General features: G+C 39.1%; 1 protein-coding gene across 1 annotated transcript in view; it reads right to left on the reverse strand.

The window, feature by feature from the left end:
• Positions 1-13,806, reverse strand: part of GPC5 (glypican 5) — a 685,893-nt gene that overhangs the window by 566,192 nt on the left and 105,895 nt on the right. The window contains exon 3 of the mRNA XM_065655261.1: positions 9,740-10,434. Coding sequence (XP_065511333.1) covers positions 9,740-10,434 — 695 coding nt within the window. The remainder of the gene's footprint in view (positions 1-9,739; positions 10,435-13,806) is intronic.

The raw sequence follows: 13,806 nt of genomic DNA on the forward strand, positions 1-13,806 counted from the left end.
ACTTTCTTAAATACACTGTCACTGAAGCGCCACCACCTTGGCTGAGGGGATCAGCATTGCCATGCAGTGGGTTGGTTGGAGTCTGGCATGGGGCAGCCTTGGCCTCTCCTCACAGAGGTCGCTGTAGCGCGCCCCCCAGCACCTGGGCACCTGAACCCCATACAAGTAACTTCACTGTAGGAGCTGCAGAGGAGGAACCTGGGCAATTTGGCAAATGAATTGAAAAAGCAGTTTTCAGAAAAACGTGAGACATGAACGTGACACTGGATTTGAACCTGTTCTCACCAAGGGTGAGAAACAGGTCCTCTCTCTTTTCCATAAATGAAAGGAAAATTGGCCGAAAGATGCAGAATTGGAAATGATGTATCCTGAAATGGTACCATAAGCTGGGCCACCATATATTCAAAACGTTCGGAAGCTGAGAACACAGCAATTGACTTTGTTTAGACAGACATGGTTTCATGGCTTCATACTCTGCTATTATATTCAAGAAGTTCTTGACAGAAATGGGTGTTTCCAGCGTTTGCCACACATCTGCCAGCGTATCATGAACCTCAAAATAAAGACACTAACATTTTTCATCAGCAAGTATATATCCAGCCATGTGTATAATTTTTTTTCTTTCCAATTTGCCATTGAGAAGTACAGCCCTGACAAATGAAAGGAGCGGATCATACACTAGCATACGTTTTTCCAGAATGTGTACATAACTATGGAGGTATTATTCTCTCCACTAATATTCTATGCATGATTTGAAGCCCTTTTTCTACACATTAAAAGCAAGTAGACCAATTGCACTGGACAAGGAAACCAATTTTGAGCAGAATTCTGCAGCACAGAGCTTACAACACGGATTCCAACATACAGGAGATGCTCCAAGATGTGATTACCACTATTTTATGTTAAATATTGTAGCAGAGATTTTGTTGTTATTTGGAAAACACCAATTTAGTTACAAAATATGTAAAACAGCATGGGTATTTATAGTGGTAGTATATAGTGTGTGGTATAGAGGACAAGATTACAGAAATAAGGGTAATACTTCAGATCTCAGTAGGTGCAAGCTACTGAAGTATATAGCAATGATAGATCAAAGCAGAAAAGATGGGAAGAGCTGTCAAACCACTAGGTATGTTTAGGTAGGAAGAAAGCCTGGTATTCGACGAAAGCAACTTTTTATTAGTTACAAAGAAGCCATGAACACTTGGTTTATTGATTTTTGCTCTGTTTTCAAAGTTCTCCATTCACTTTTCTGATGAACGAAGCCCAGTTTCACCTCAGAAGAAAATCTTTTGACAGCAGCAAGAAGCTTTTCTACTTTGAAACAATGTGTAAGTGAAATATAACACTAGAGGAATCTGATTTAGATGGAGGTCGTGACTGCAGTACATTTAATCCATGCTACATTTTTAAAAAATGACTGATCTATAAAAATATGCCATACTTTATTATAAAAGCACCACAGTTTTTCAGAGCTACAGGTGGATGCATATCTGTGAATGGAGAGAAATGGAAGGTGATAGTAAAGTATCAAACCCTCCTTTACAACACAATGGTATCAGAATACAGACATGTATAAGATGAAGACTTTAAATCCAATTACTGTTCCGCAGTTTCCACAAATCAGTTTATATTGATCTGGTGAAGTAATTTAAATTCATCAATTTATCAAGTAATTTAAATTCAGCAAAGTAATGATGGCAGAGACATACATTGTGTCCGGTTCTGGGCCCCTCAGTTCAAGAAGGACAGGGAACTGCTGGAGAGAGTCCAGCGCAGGGCCACAAAGATGATGAAGGGAGTGGAGCATCTCCCTTATGAGCAAAGGCTGAGGGAGCTGGGGCTCTTTAGCCTGGAGAAGAGGAGACTGAGGGGTGACCTCATCAATGTTTATAAATATGTAAAGAGTGGGTGTCACGAGAGTGCAGCCAGGCTCTTCTCAGTGACAACCAATGATAGGACAAGGGGCGATGAGTACAAACTGGAACACAAGAGGTTCCACTTAAATTTGAGAAGAAACTTCTTCACGGTGAGGGTGCCAGAGCACTGGAACAGGCTGCCCAGGGAGGTTGTGGAGTCTCCTTCTCTGGAAACATTCAAAACCCACCTGGACACATTCCTGTGTAACCTCATCTCGGTGTTCCTGCTCCAGCGGGGGGATTGGACTAGATGATCTTTTGAGGTCCCTTCCAATCCCTGACATTCTGTGATTCTGTGATACACCAAGAGCTTCAGGCAGAACTCCACAATTTTATTCCAAAGCCTGCTTTGCTGAAAATTACATATTCAATTTTTTACTCTTTTCTTTTTTTTTTTTTTTTAAGTATGAAAGAACTATGTGCCATGTTGCTCACTTGGGGTTTGTCTTTTACAAATTAGTAATGGCAATACAGACTTGCCGAAAGTTGAAGGAGTACAAGGCTGAGTCCAGTTTGGTGATGGGGATAATATAATTAATTTCCCCACATCAAACTTAGGTTGTATCTGTGCAATCTCTAAACCAAGGCTCATTTTCCCTCCACAGCTTATTATCAATACCTCCACTTGAGAACAAAAACACCTACTGTTGATATACACTTTTGTTAAAAATTCCTTTGAGAACCTCTTGGGTGTCACTCTGTTGGCCTCCATTTTTATCATCCTGTCCTGAGGAATTTCATCCAGGCTTTATGATTGTATAAGGAGCACTTAATTCACTTTTGCTTTGACCCAAGATTTGTGAAACAGACAACGGGTATTGTCTTGTGTAGACAGTTTTAACAACATACTGTGGTGGTGAATACTTTGCATGCCAGTGTTCATCAGCCATGAGATGAAGGCAGTGCCCACATCCTGTGCTAGAAGAAGAACACCATGAACATGACAGGTGTCTGCCGTGCCTATGATGCCCACATGTGGGTCCTATCCCACCACAACTACTGATTCAAAGATGACTGGCTCCTCAGCAAGAACATTTTGTGATTCTGTGAAATGCCTTAGAAGACGGGTGCATCAGGGGAATATTCATAGAATCACAGAATCATTTTGTTTGGAAGAGACCCTCAAGATCATCGAGTCCAACCATTAACCTAACTCTGGCACCAAACCATGTCCCTAAGAACCTCCTCTACATGAGTAAGAAAGGGTGAACAAGGACAGGCCCACAAGGACATTTCTCCCTTGCAGACCTAACAGATCCTGTAGCAGAGCCCTGGCAGCAGTAGCACTGCTACTCAAGAGCTGGTATGCTGGATGACAAGAGAACAGTGTCACTCACTTCGCCATGGAAACAAGGCATGAAAACAACCAAAAGATGTCTGCTTTTAAAGAAAACAGCACAGGTAGGGAGACAGGTTAAAAGCCAAGTGAAGTAGCTTGTATGACATATAATCTCAAAAATGAGAGGAATAGCTAAAGATGCAACACATCTGAGCTACTGTATCTCTCAGATCACATATGGTCTCTGCCCATGGAGACTGTGGCCCGTCCTTGGTGGGGACTCATCTGAAAATCAGCAGTGTCTACATCATCTCCCCAGGGAAGCAGCATGATCTGGCCTGGCAGTGGGATCCTGATGCTGGGTACTCTGCTGACCTCTTGTTACCAGCTGCCCAGCCTCCCTGCCCTCCCGCACGGTGACAGACTCTCCCTGGTTGATGTCAATGAGGTGCTTAAAAACAGCTACAACTGACCCCACTTGCAATCTGCACTGCATTCTTGGTAAGCTATGGGATGTTGTTGACAGTGAAACCTGGCAGTGCCCTGACTCCTGTGCTGCTGTTGTAACCTAAGCCTGTAAAGAGTAGAGGGTCGGTAGAGCATGGGGGACCTGCACATCTTACCCAGGACCCTAATCCACTTCCCTCACCCTCACACTACTTTCCTCCCCATCCCTCTGCATCTTATGTCAGAGATGTCTTCTCCCAAGTAGCAAGTGACAGGACAAGGGGAAATGGCCTCAAGTTGCACCAGGGAAGGTTCAGATTGGATATTGGGGAACATTTTTTCAGGGAAAGGGTTGTCAGGCATTGGAAGAAGCTGCCCAGGGAAGTGGTTGAGTCACCACCCCTAGAAGTGTTTAAAAAACATGTAGATGAGGTTCTTAGGGACATGGTTTAGTGCCAGTGTTGGGTTAATGGTTGGACACCATGATCTTGAGGGTCGTTTCCAATCAAAATGATTCTGTGATTCTTGCACCTCTTTAAATGCCTTAATCTGTAACAGTATGAAAGTTACCAAATATCCAGGCACAGCACTTCCCACAATTACAAATGCTGTTAATCCGGTCCTTTGTCGACAATCAAGCTTTCTCCTTTACAAAAATTAAACCTGCAATTATACTATAGGCTGCAGGTGCATGTTTTGTATGTATTCAGGGTTATCAAAAGAGGTTTTTCATCAACTTCTTTCCAATCCTTTTATAAATGTAAAAAATTAATTCGTTTAGTGCACTTCTACAGCACTTAATTTTCTGGAATAGCATGGAATAAGGCTGTGCGACTTTTCAGTAGAGAGACCTTAATAAATGTAGCTACATAAAACAGATCCTAGAACGAATAGACAAAACCCCCAAAATATTCTATTTATAATGTTTGTGAATATGTCTCTTCATGGGAGTATAAAATGTAGAACATCACTGTATTACTGCAGCTCTGACTGTGTAAGTGTTTATAGCTAGTCATTTCAAGCAAAAATGATCAATAAGGAAATAAAGCTCTAAGTAGAGTCTATTAAATTCTTCTTCCTGCTAGCATTATATGACACAAGAAAGATCTTGCTTTTTTCCTAGTATTGATGACAGACTGAAAAAACAGCAAGACAAAAGTCTCTTAATACTATATAATTATGCATATTTTTTAGGAAACATGTAACTTAGATCTTCTTTCAGGATTACATGAAGATCATTGAAAGGACTTGAGAACTTCCACAAGTTTGACATCTTCATTATCTCCAACTGTTCGGAAAATGAACGTGCGGAAAGTCCACATCAATTAGAAAACAGTGAAGACATAGTGCTTTTGAAATTCCATTCCAAATTTTTGTAGGCTTATATTACATACAAAAATATGTACAAGAATTTTACCAACCCTATAGCACAAACTTCCCACCTCCAAAATGAGAAAATGCCAGAATTTGTCTGTGTCATCTAAATTTTTTTCTGGTTTTTTTTCTGATTCCCACATTTTTATATGAATATTTAGCTTTTAATATGGTCAGATACTTTGTTTTCCTCCAGATCCCCAAATCATCAGTGTCCAGAATACACAATGAACAACTAATCAATATTCCTTTTCATGCCTTTTATTCAATATTATTCCCAAGCACCATTGATCTTTTGGGAATCGAGAACAATACTTTCATGTAAATTTTGGAGGAAAGACTTAATTATAAAGCCTCGTGACTTTTCTCTTCCTCTTCTCTCCTATTTCTTTCCCCTTTTCCTTCAGCTCTTGCCTCAGAGCCATTTAATCTCCTCTCAGGTTCCACTCCAATGGACCTCTCAGCTGCTGTGCTACCCAACATGTGGCAGCACGAGTCTTCATACACTGAAACAAAACTATGGGTAAGGGAGATTGTCTCTCACAGGCAGCTCCCTCAACCAGTTTGACTTTCTGCTGCCGAAGCAGCGTGCACACAGGGAAAGGGGTGGAAACACACAGCCAAGGATGGTGACGGAGCAGGACTTGGGCAACCCAGGCTGAGACTGGCTTAAGCTGCCGTTGAACCACACTGTGAGTGATACAGGAACTTGCTTGTCCATGGCATGGGGCCGTGCCATTGAGCCATGCATAAAGGGCACAGAAATGCACTCGTATACTGGAGATAGTAGGCGCCATCCAACCCAAAACTTTGTAAATCTTGCTAAAATCTCTTTGCCCTTCTGTCTTAATGGAGACAGTGGCTAGACTAACAAAATGGAGGTAACATGACACAATTTAGTACTACTTGTAAACAAGTTTCCATATGTTTTTTGTTTTTTTGTTTTCTTAAATAAGGCTTAGATGTGTTACAAAGTTCTTGTGCATTCCTTAGCCTGCACAGATGCCCTGAGTGGGTATTTCCCTGGCTATACGCAAGCTCAGAGACCGGCATGTGGCAACTCAGGCTGGGCACAAAGGGAAGCATAGGATGAACCTACACGGTCCTCTGCAGCAATAAGCACTTTCACCTGTTGTCCAGTGCGTAAGAACTACATATCGTCTTTTTCAGATTACCTTCATAGTGAATACTGGTCTTGTTTTGTATAATGCAGCTCTTTCAAACCTCTACTATATTATATCTGCATGAGCATACATACAGATGTCTACCAAAAATGTTCTGTTCTAACTTCTACTAGGTAAAAAGCATAGGGTTCACTATGAACTGAGCATAAATTGTACATACATGAACATATATAGACCTCAGGAACAAAGAACTGTCATCAAATATATGTCTGTATACATGTGAACATGTATAAATACGTGAATGTTTGCACAACCCACACATTTCCCCTAGATTTTGCAGAATAGCACAGAATAATGCCAAGGTATAGGGACAATGCTTCACTTATTTGTCAGCCAGTAAAGCTCTGGGAGGTAGGAATTAAAGATGTGAATTCAAAACAGGAAGAACAAAGGGAAAGAGAAATTCCAGCCAGAGGCAGCGTGGCACTGCTCTGCTGACCCAAGCAGAAAAGGGAAGAAGTTGTAAATTACTGAAAAACATAGTTTTGTAAAAAGAAGCCATGTTATATAGGCATTAGTGGTCTTTCCACACCACACAAAGTTTGAAGTATGAATATATATTAGATTTAAATATGGATGTCCATGAAATGTGTTAGAAAAAAGTCTTTTCCGTATGGTTATTCACACGAACATACACATGATTAGATAAAGAGCTGCACAAATATACATATCACTAAGCAGGATACTCTGTTGATTCTCACATTAACATTTTCATATGCATATATCATAGTCCCATACATTTAAAGTTATCTTCTCCTCTATCTGCTTCTTTAAAACTCATAAAAGTACTTACTGCGATGAAATTCAGTTCTAAAATTGCAGAGACTGCTGCATGCCTAAGCGAGCCATTATTTGTTGGCTCATAATAATCTTTTCTGTGTCTGTTAGAATCACTGATGCATTAATTGCTTATCAAAATTTGAAACAGTTCATGAGTCACTCTGAAGATAAATAAATATTAATGAGCCAATTTCAACAGAATTCATGTCCTCTGCCTCTAAAAGCTGAAAGACTGTATTTACTACATGTTAGAATTAGGTCTTGATACCTAATGTATGAGCAAATACAAAAATATACTCAGGCCATACCCAGCGAATCAGAACTGACTGACTAGATCACCATGTTTCAAGGGATCAGTGCATCTTAGTCTTATTTGACCCAATTACAGATCAAAGAGAGAAAGGACTGATTAACTGTAACACAGAGATTAAGTGAAAGTTATGTCTAAATGCATAAGTCTGACACAAACGGAGTGAAAAATGAAAAGTTTGAAGTTTGGAAGTGATTCTATATGAGAAGATCTTACCACAACAGAAGTAAACCCTTGATCTCCAAACAAAGACATTTGCACCAAATATCACTACAGAAGAAATTTTAGTATTCTTTACATTGTATGAGGGAAGAGAAGGAAGGCATAGAGTCTTGAGGAATATAAAAATAAAGCTTTTGGGTTTGAATCAATCCGAAATTTTCATTAAGCCAAAACATTGGGCGGAGCGCTCTTCACCCATTTAATTTTTCAATAAAATTGAGTGAAATATACTATTTTGGAGAGTAAAAGCTTTCATTTTGAAAACATTAGTGTGCTGAGAGACTTTTAAGTCTTGTCCAATGCCGGTTCACTCTTGAAAATCCAAGTCTAAAACTTTTCAAAATAAATGACCTGGGATGAAACAGGAAACAGAAGTCCTTCCCTCGAGCCTTTACTTTCTTATTCTAGCTTGTTCCTGAAAATTGTAGGCAAAAAAGATCCCCCCAAAATCTGAGGAAGAACAGGGAATATCCCTAAAAGCAACTGTACCTCTGAAACATTAGGAGTTAGACAGACATCACTGAGCCACCTTTGAGACAAACTGACAGTGAAAAACCTTTTAAAAAAACCCCACAGTTTTTCTCAAGGAAGTTCAGCAGCAAGGGATTCTGGCTAAGGTAGCTGGCTGGTATAAAGCAGATAAAATGGGAAATTCATCAAAATGGGCAATTTGCCTGTTACTCACTGACTACAAGTAAGACAGAGAAACCTTTTCAATAGGCTGTGGGTCTTAGTAAGAAATGAAGAATCCTCTCTTATCATAGAAACATAGGATCATTTTGGTTGGAAGAGATCCTCAAGTTCATTGAGTCCAACCATCAACCTAACTCTGGCATTAAACCATGTCCCTAAGAACCTCATCAGCGTCAAGTTGTTTATTGTCAGAGGTCATATCGGCTGCTTAGCAGAAGTCACTGCTTCAGCTTCAGCTAGTCATGTAAAGAGCCAGGTTGTGGTAGTCCCAGAAGTCTTACTGCACCTCAGCTGATGCCACACCACGGTGACACCCAGATACTGTCTTTACACCTGTGTGCACTGTAAATCTAAAGGCATCTCCTCAGACCCAGATATCTAGTCCAGCATTAAATGCAGAATATGTCACTGTCAGTGAAGTCTGCGTGTAAGAATACAGAGAAAAATACAATTACAAAACTTATTGTGGATTAAGTAAAACGCACTGCTACTTACATAACCTTCATAAATCTGCAGATATACTAGCTTTCTTTCTAATGTGTAGCTAGATAACGTGCATTTTCCCTAACAGTGTCTTAAAATTCTTTACTTCATGCATTAACAGCTAACACAGCTCTAATAGAATTTGCTTTTTCTCTTCAGTATATGTAAGGAAGGACTTAGTTCATGTTACCAATTAACTGCACTACTTTCTCTGAAATCTACATAACTGTGCAAACAATATATGCAAAGTCATAGGTTCCTTAAGACAGGGCACTGGTAACTAAAAGAAAGGTTGTTTAAATTTATTGTTATGTGCATAGAAGATAACAATGAAGCGATTAAACAATTTTCTTATGTTCATGAAAAACATTCTCTTGCGCTCCTAAAAAGCATTCTCGATATGTCATATCGCAAGTTTCCAATCTGCAAACAAATACTATTGCTGAGATTTAACACTCTCATTTACACAAATGTCAGGGTCTTATTCTCTTTTTCACCAGATAACTTATTTTCCTCTCGTTAATATTTTAAGCTGCCAAACCTAATGACACATTCCATTGTTCACCTTTATTCAACAGAAATTAACAGACACAGTTGTCAAGTTAAACCTAAAGCTATTCAGTGGATCTACTGAAAATGTTAACTTCAATATAAAAAGCGTGAAGGAATAGAAGTTTCCATTGGATTGTGAAACAAAAATTTTCACTCAGTAAAATTTTGAAAAAAGCTGTGCTTTCACAAGAAATGGGAAAAAAATAAATTCCACACAAGAATTCTTTTCATTTTGAAAAGCTTTTACTGCAAATGCTGCTAAAATGTTGAATCTCCACTTGATGTTAAACTTGTGAATAGAATACGGGAAATTAGCAGGTCATGTGCATGATTCAAATAAAAACTGGCAGTGCTGGAAAAATGCATTGTCAAATAATGCTGAACTCAGATACAAATGTGTTCATCACCACAAAAATGGCCAAACAAATGCTAGTTATCAGTGTTACTTTTCTTAGTGTCATGTTTGCACCGAGCATGGATAAAAACAGCTTCTTACCTGCTCAGTTACTTCTGGTCCATTGACACGAGCCTGCAGGAGAGCATCATCAACAAGTGAATGAAAGTTTAGAAGGATGTGCTCGATGGCGTGCGTTCCACTCATGGCACTTGAGAGCTCCTCCAGGGCCTGAATATATCCCCGCCAATGCAGATCAACTTCTGCCACGCTGGCTAAGCAGCCTCGGATGACGTTGAGGCAGTAGCCCATACAGGGCCTACTTAAAGTCAGGCCTTGGCAGTGGGGACAGTATTGCATCCTCAGCAAAGCTCTGCCACAGTCTTTAGAGAAATGCAGATGATCTGTCGTATTTATCACTTCGATCCCCAAATTAAGAGCCTGCAAGAAAGTCCGGCTAGGTAACAGTGATCTTCCCATTTGTCTTACGGCCTTTTTGGGAACGTTACCAAAGGGCCTGATGTCTCTTCTCGCCATTCGGAGGCACTCTGCATATTCCAGTGAAATGTCGGTCAGACCAGGGTTAATCACATGGTTGTAGACTACTGGGAACAGGGTGTCAAAAAATTTGTTGACAAATTCCTCTGTGCTAACATCCGTGCCAAATATGAAGAGTCCAATGTCTGTGAAAAGCTCCTGAACACGTCTAGTAGCCTCAGCAGCCATGTTTCTATATGCATTGCAGAAAAGTGTGCTTGTGTAATTCTCAGCCAGTCTGATAAGTGTTTCAAAGGTTTCTGTAAAAATAAAAAAAAAAAAGTTCATTTTTTTAAGGTTTAAAAAATAAGAAATTGGAGTAAGAACTTAAACCAATTACATCAGGACATCTTACATTTATCCTGAATGCATTTTTTGCATTAGGATTTATGAAGAGACAAACTTCTCATGAATTGTGACAATTGTCTTTTTTATATGAACAAACACCTTACAAGTAAAGTTACAACACAATTAATAATTTATATGTTTTCTTGGCAGGATACATTGATCATACTCTAAAAAAATATAAAAGGCAATCAATTGTAAGCTGTGTTATGATGTTAGAAAACACAACAAAGCCCTACTGTATCTGTCTATGTATATATGTACATTAGGTCATCTCATGACTCATTCTGCAATTTGCAACAGAAAGTTAAATGCTCTCAGTCACTCCGAGTCATTCCTCCTGCCATCCTAAATGGATGGGTAAAAGTAACATTAAGCAATTGAAAGAACTCTTCCATTCCATTAAAACATAACCTTTACAAGATATGTCTTCCAGAGGAGGAAGCTCTACCAAACATAAATGAGAACGTGCTTTTAAACCATGTTGTTTGGTCTGGCAATTATCATGGTCAAGCAAAGTGATAGAATATACAGAATTTCTCCCCTCGAGCACTGTGATAGATACACCCTCTCTAAGCCTCAAAATCTGCATTATCAATAAAGCCTGAATGGATAAACTTGGCTTTTACATGTTAGGTGCCAATCCTTGAGCACACTGAGTAGTTTTTTTAAGAAAACAGTTCAAGTATACTGGAAAAGCATTCTCTTCTGACTTGATCTGTGCTGGTTTTTCAAAACAAAAATAGAGTGTTCAGATTGAGGAATTTCCTAGATCTGGCTAAGCAGTTTGTATGTCACAGAAGGCAAAAGAGCAATATGTAGCTTGAAAGAAAACTTAAAGTTCAGAATAAAAATACACAGAAGCACATATTACAAGTATAAACCCATTTCATCCACTGGATGCCTATGACTCAGTAACTCTTTTTTATTAATCCATGGAGAAGAGGAGACTGAGGGGTGACCTCATTAATGTTTATAAATATGTAAAGGGTGAGTGTCAGGAGGATGGAGCCAGGCTCTTCTCGGTGACAACCCATGATAAGACAAGGGGCAATGGGTACAAACTGGAACACAGGAGGTTCCACTTAAATATGAGAAGAAACTTCTTCACGGTGAGGGTGCCAGAGCACTGGAACAGGCTGCCCAGGGAGGTTGTGGAGTCTCCTTCTCTGGAGACATTCAAAACCCACCTGGACACATTCCTGTGTAACCTCATCTGGGTGTTCCTGCTCCAGTGGGGAGATTGGACTAGGTGATCTTTTAAGATCCTTTCCAATGCCTGACATTCTGTGATTCTGTGATTCTGTTTTACAAGTTCTCACATATTTATTTTTTCACACTTTTTAAAATGGGATTCTATAGAAATAAAGTAAGGAAAAGCACAAAGTACAGTTAATACAGTCCAAAAAATGTTGTTAAAAATAGGCAGAATCAAATAGTGTCAACCTGTGTCAGGCAATTACTGAAAAGATCTCAAGTCCGATGTTAAGTCACCGACTGAAAGGAATGGTAGAAGACTCAGAATAATTTTAACATAACAACCAAGACTAGCTATCACATCTTTAGTATATATATATATGCATACGAATAAATGTATGAAATTCTGATAAAAAGCTTGTTCGGGTCAGTGAAATAATTATCACTGACTTCAGTGGGTTTGAGACTGTACGTTTTGTGAAAAGACCACAAAGAAGACAGGAGCACACTAACCTGCTTATACTACCTATGCATGCTTTTTTTTCTCCAATAAAAATGAGGTACATGCTTATAAATCAGAGTAATTACTTCTATTCCTGTGCTATTATCTATAAACTCGTAGTTTCATATGTCACACCACTCTTAAGACTGACTTTGCTATCTCTCTCTTTTCTGTTCCTCTAGCATTCACATAAGAAAAAAAGCATTGACTGTCCATAGTAAAGAATAGGACAGTGCATCCCATTCATCTTTTTTTTTTTTTTTATTACTATGGCACATACATATGTTCATCTCTCCTAAAATGATTTTCACTACAAGCATTCATACATGTCAGATATCACAGTGATTCAGTAAAGGGTTTGATCTCTTTCAAAAGTCAGACTCCTGAAGTCAGGACCCTGCATGGAGCTGGGCTGCCACCAATGGAGACGTATTCAATACAGCAAAGCTTCTTCAGCTTATCCCATGAGTTGACAAGCAGATGTGTCAGCTGAGTAACTGCAGACCACAGCTGTCTGCATCACCACTTGCTCTTTGACTTCTCTCAACCTTAGCACTTCATGCCAGATCATACTTGAGACAGCTGCACTACACCTCCTGTTTGTAGGTGTGCACATGTGTATGGGAGACCTATGTCCTTCTGGAGCAGCAGATGAGACACAACATACAAGACAGGGCATATTAGATTGGTCAAGACACTCACTTCCAGGTGACTGAACCAAAGATGAGATCTTCACCACCTATAAATGCAGTTTGGACACCTAGCTCACATAGAGGCACATACAAATGGACAGCTGAATTACAGCCTTAAATACCATCACTGTACATTATGTACCATTTTTACTGGAGGGAACAAGGAACGCAAAGAAAGTACAGTCCTACTATGGAGGCTTTATTTAGTTGCCTAAGAGTGTTTAATACCATTTTCAATGGTAGATGCCATTTATCTGCCTGTCCGGAATCACAGAGGTATTGTGCAGGTTCTGTGTCAAAGCTGCAGGCTTTGTGTGGAAGTTTTGCATTCAAAATTGTACTAGATGGGTGCACTTAGACAAATGAACTAAATTCTAGATGCCCAGTCATCATTGATTCAAGATCCCTTAATATAAAAGCTTGAAGCAGCCAGAATACCAAAGACAAAAATTAAGTCAAATTGATTCTTGGTTTAGATGGTGTAAAATAATAAAGTCTGAAAAATATTAAAGCCTTCTAGGAAAATGGTGATTTTTGTAACTGTAGATTCAGTCTTTTACGCAAAGTTTGCCAATGCTTCGAATGAAACTTGTTAAAGTGGTAATGTTAGTAAAATAATGATGTTATAATAATCTCTTAGAATGACATGAATAAGGTTTTTATGACCCTTCTCAATTTTTTATTATTACATTTTCCTAGATGAAAACCATAAAGTATGTGATCTAAAATACCTGTTACAATCCATGGCTGCAGTATCCTATTACCAAGAGCACAAATATTAGATGAAAAGACAAATCATGCTGCACATGGATAATCAATAGATTTTACAATTTGGTCTAAACAATAACAAACCTTCAAGATTGAATTACATTGCTAGTTTCCAGCAACTCATAGAT

This window comes from Caloenas nicobarica, chromosome 1 (assembly GCF_036013445.1).
Source record: "Caloenas nicobarica isolate bCalNic1 chromosome 1, bCalNic1.hap1, whole genome shotgun sequence".
Lineage (NCBI taxonomy): Eukaryota > Metazoa > Chordata > Aves > Columbiformes > Columbidae > Caloenas > Caloenas nicobarica.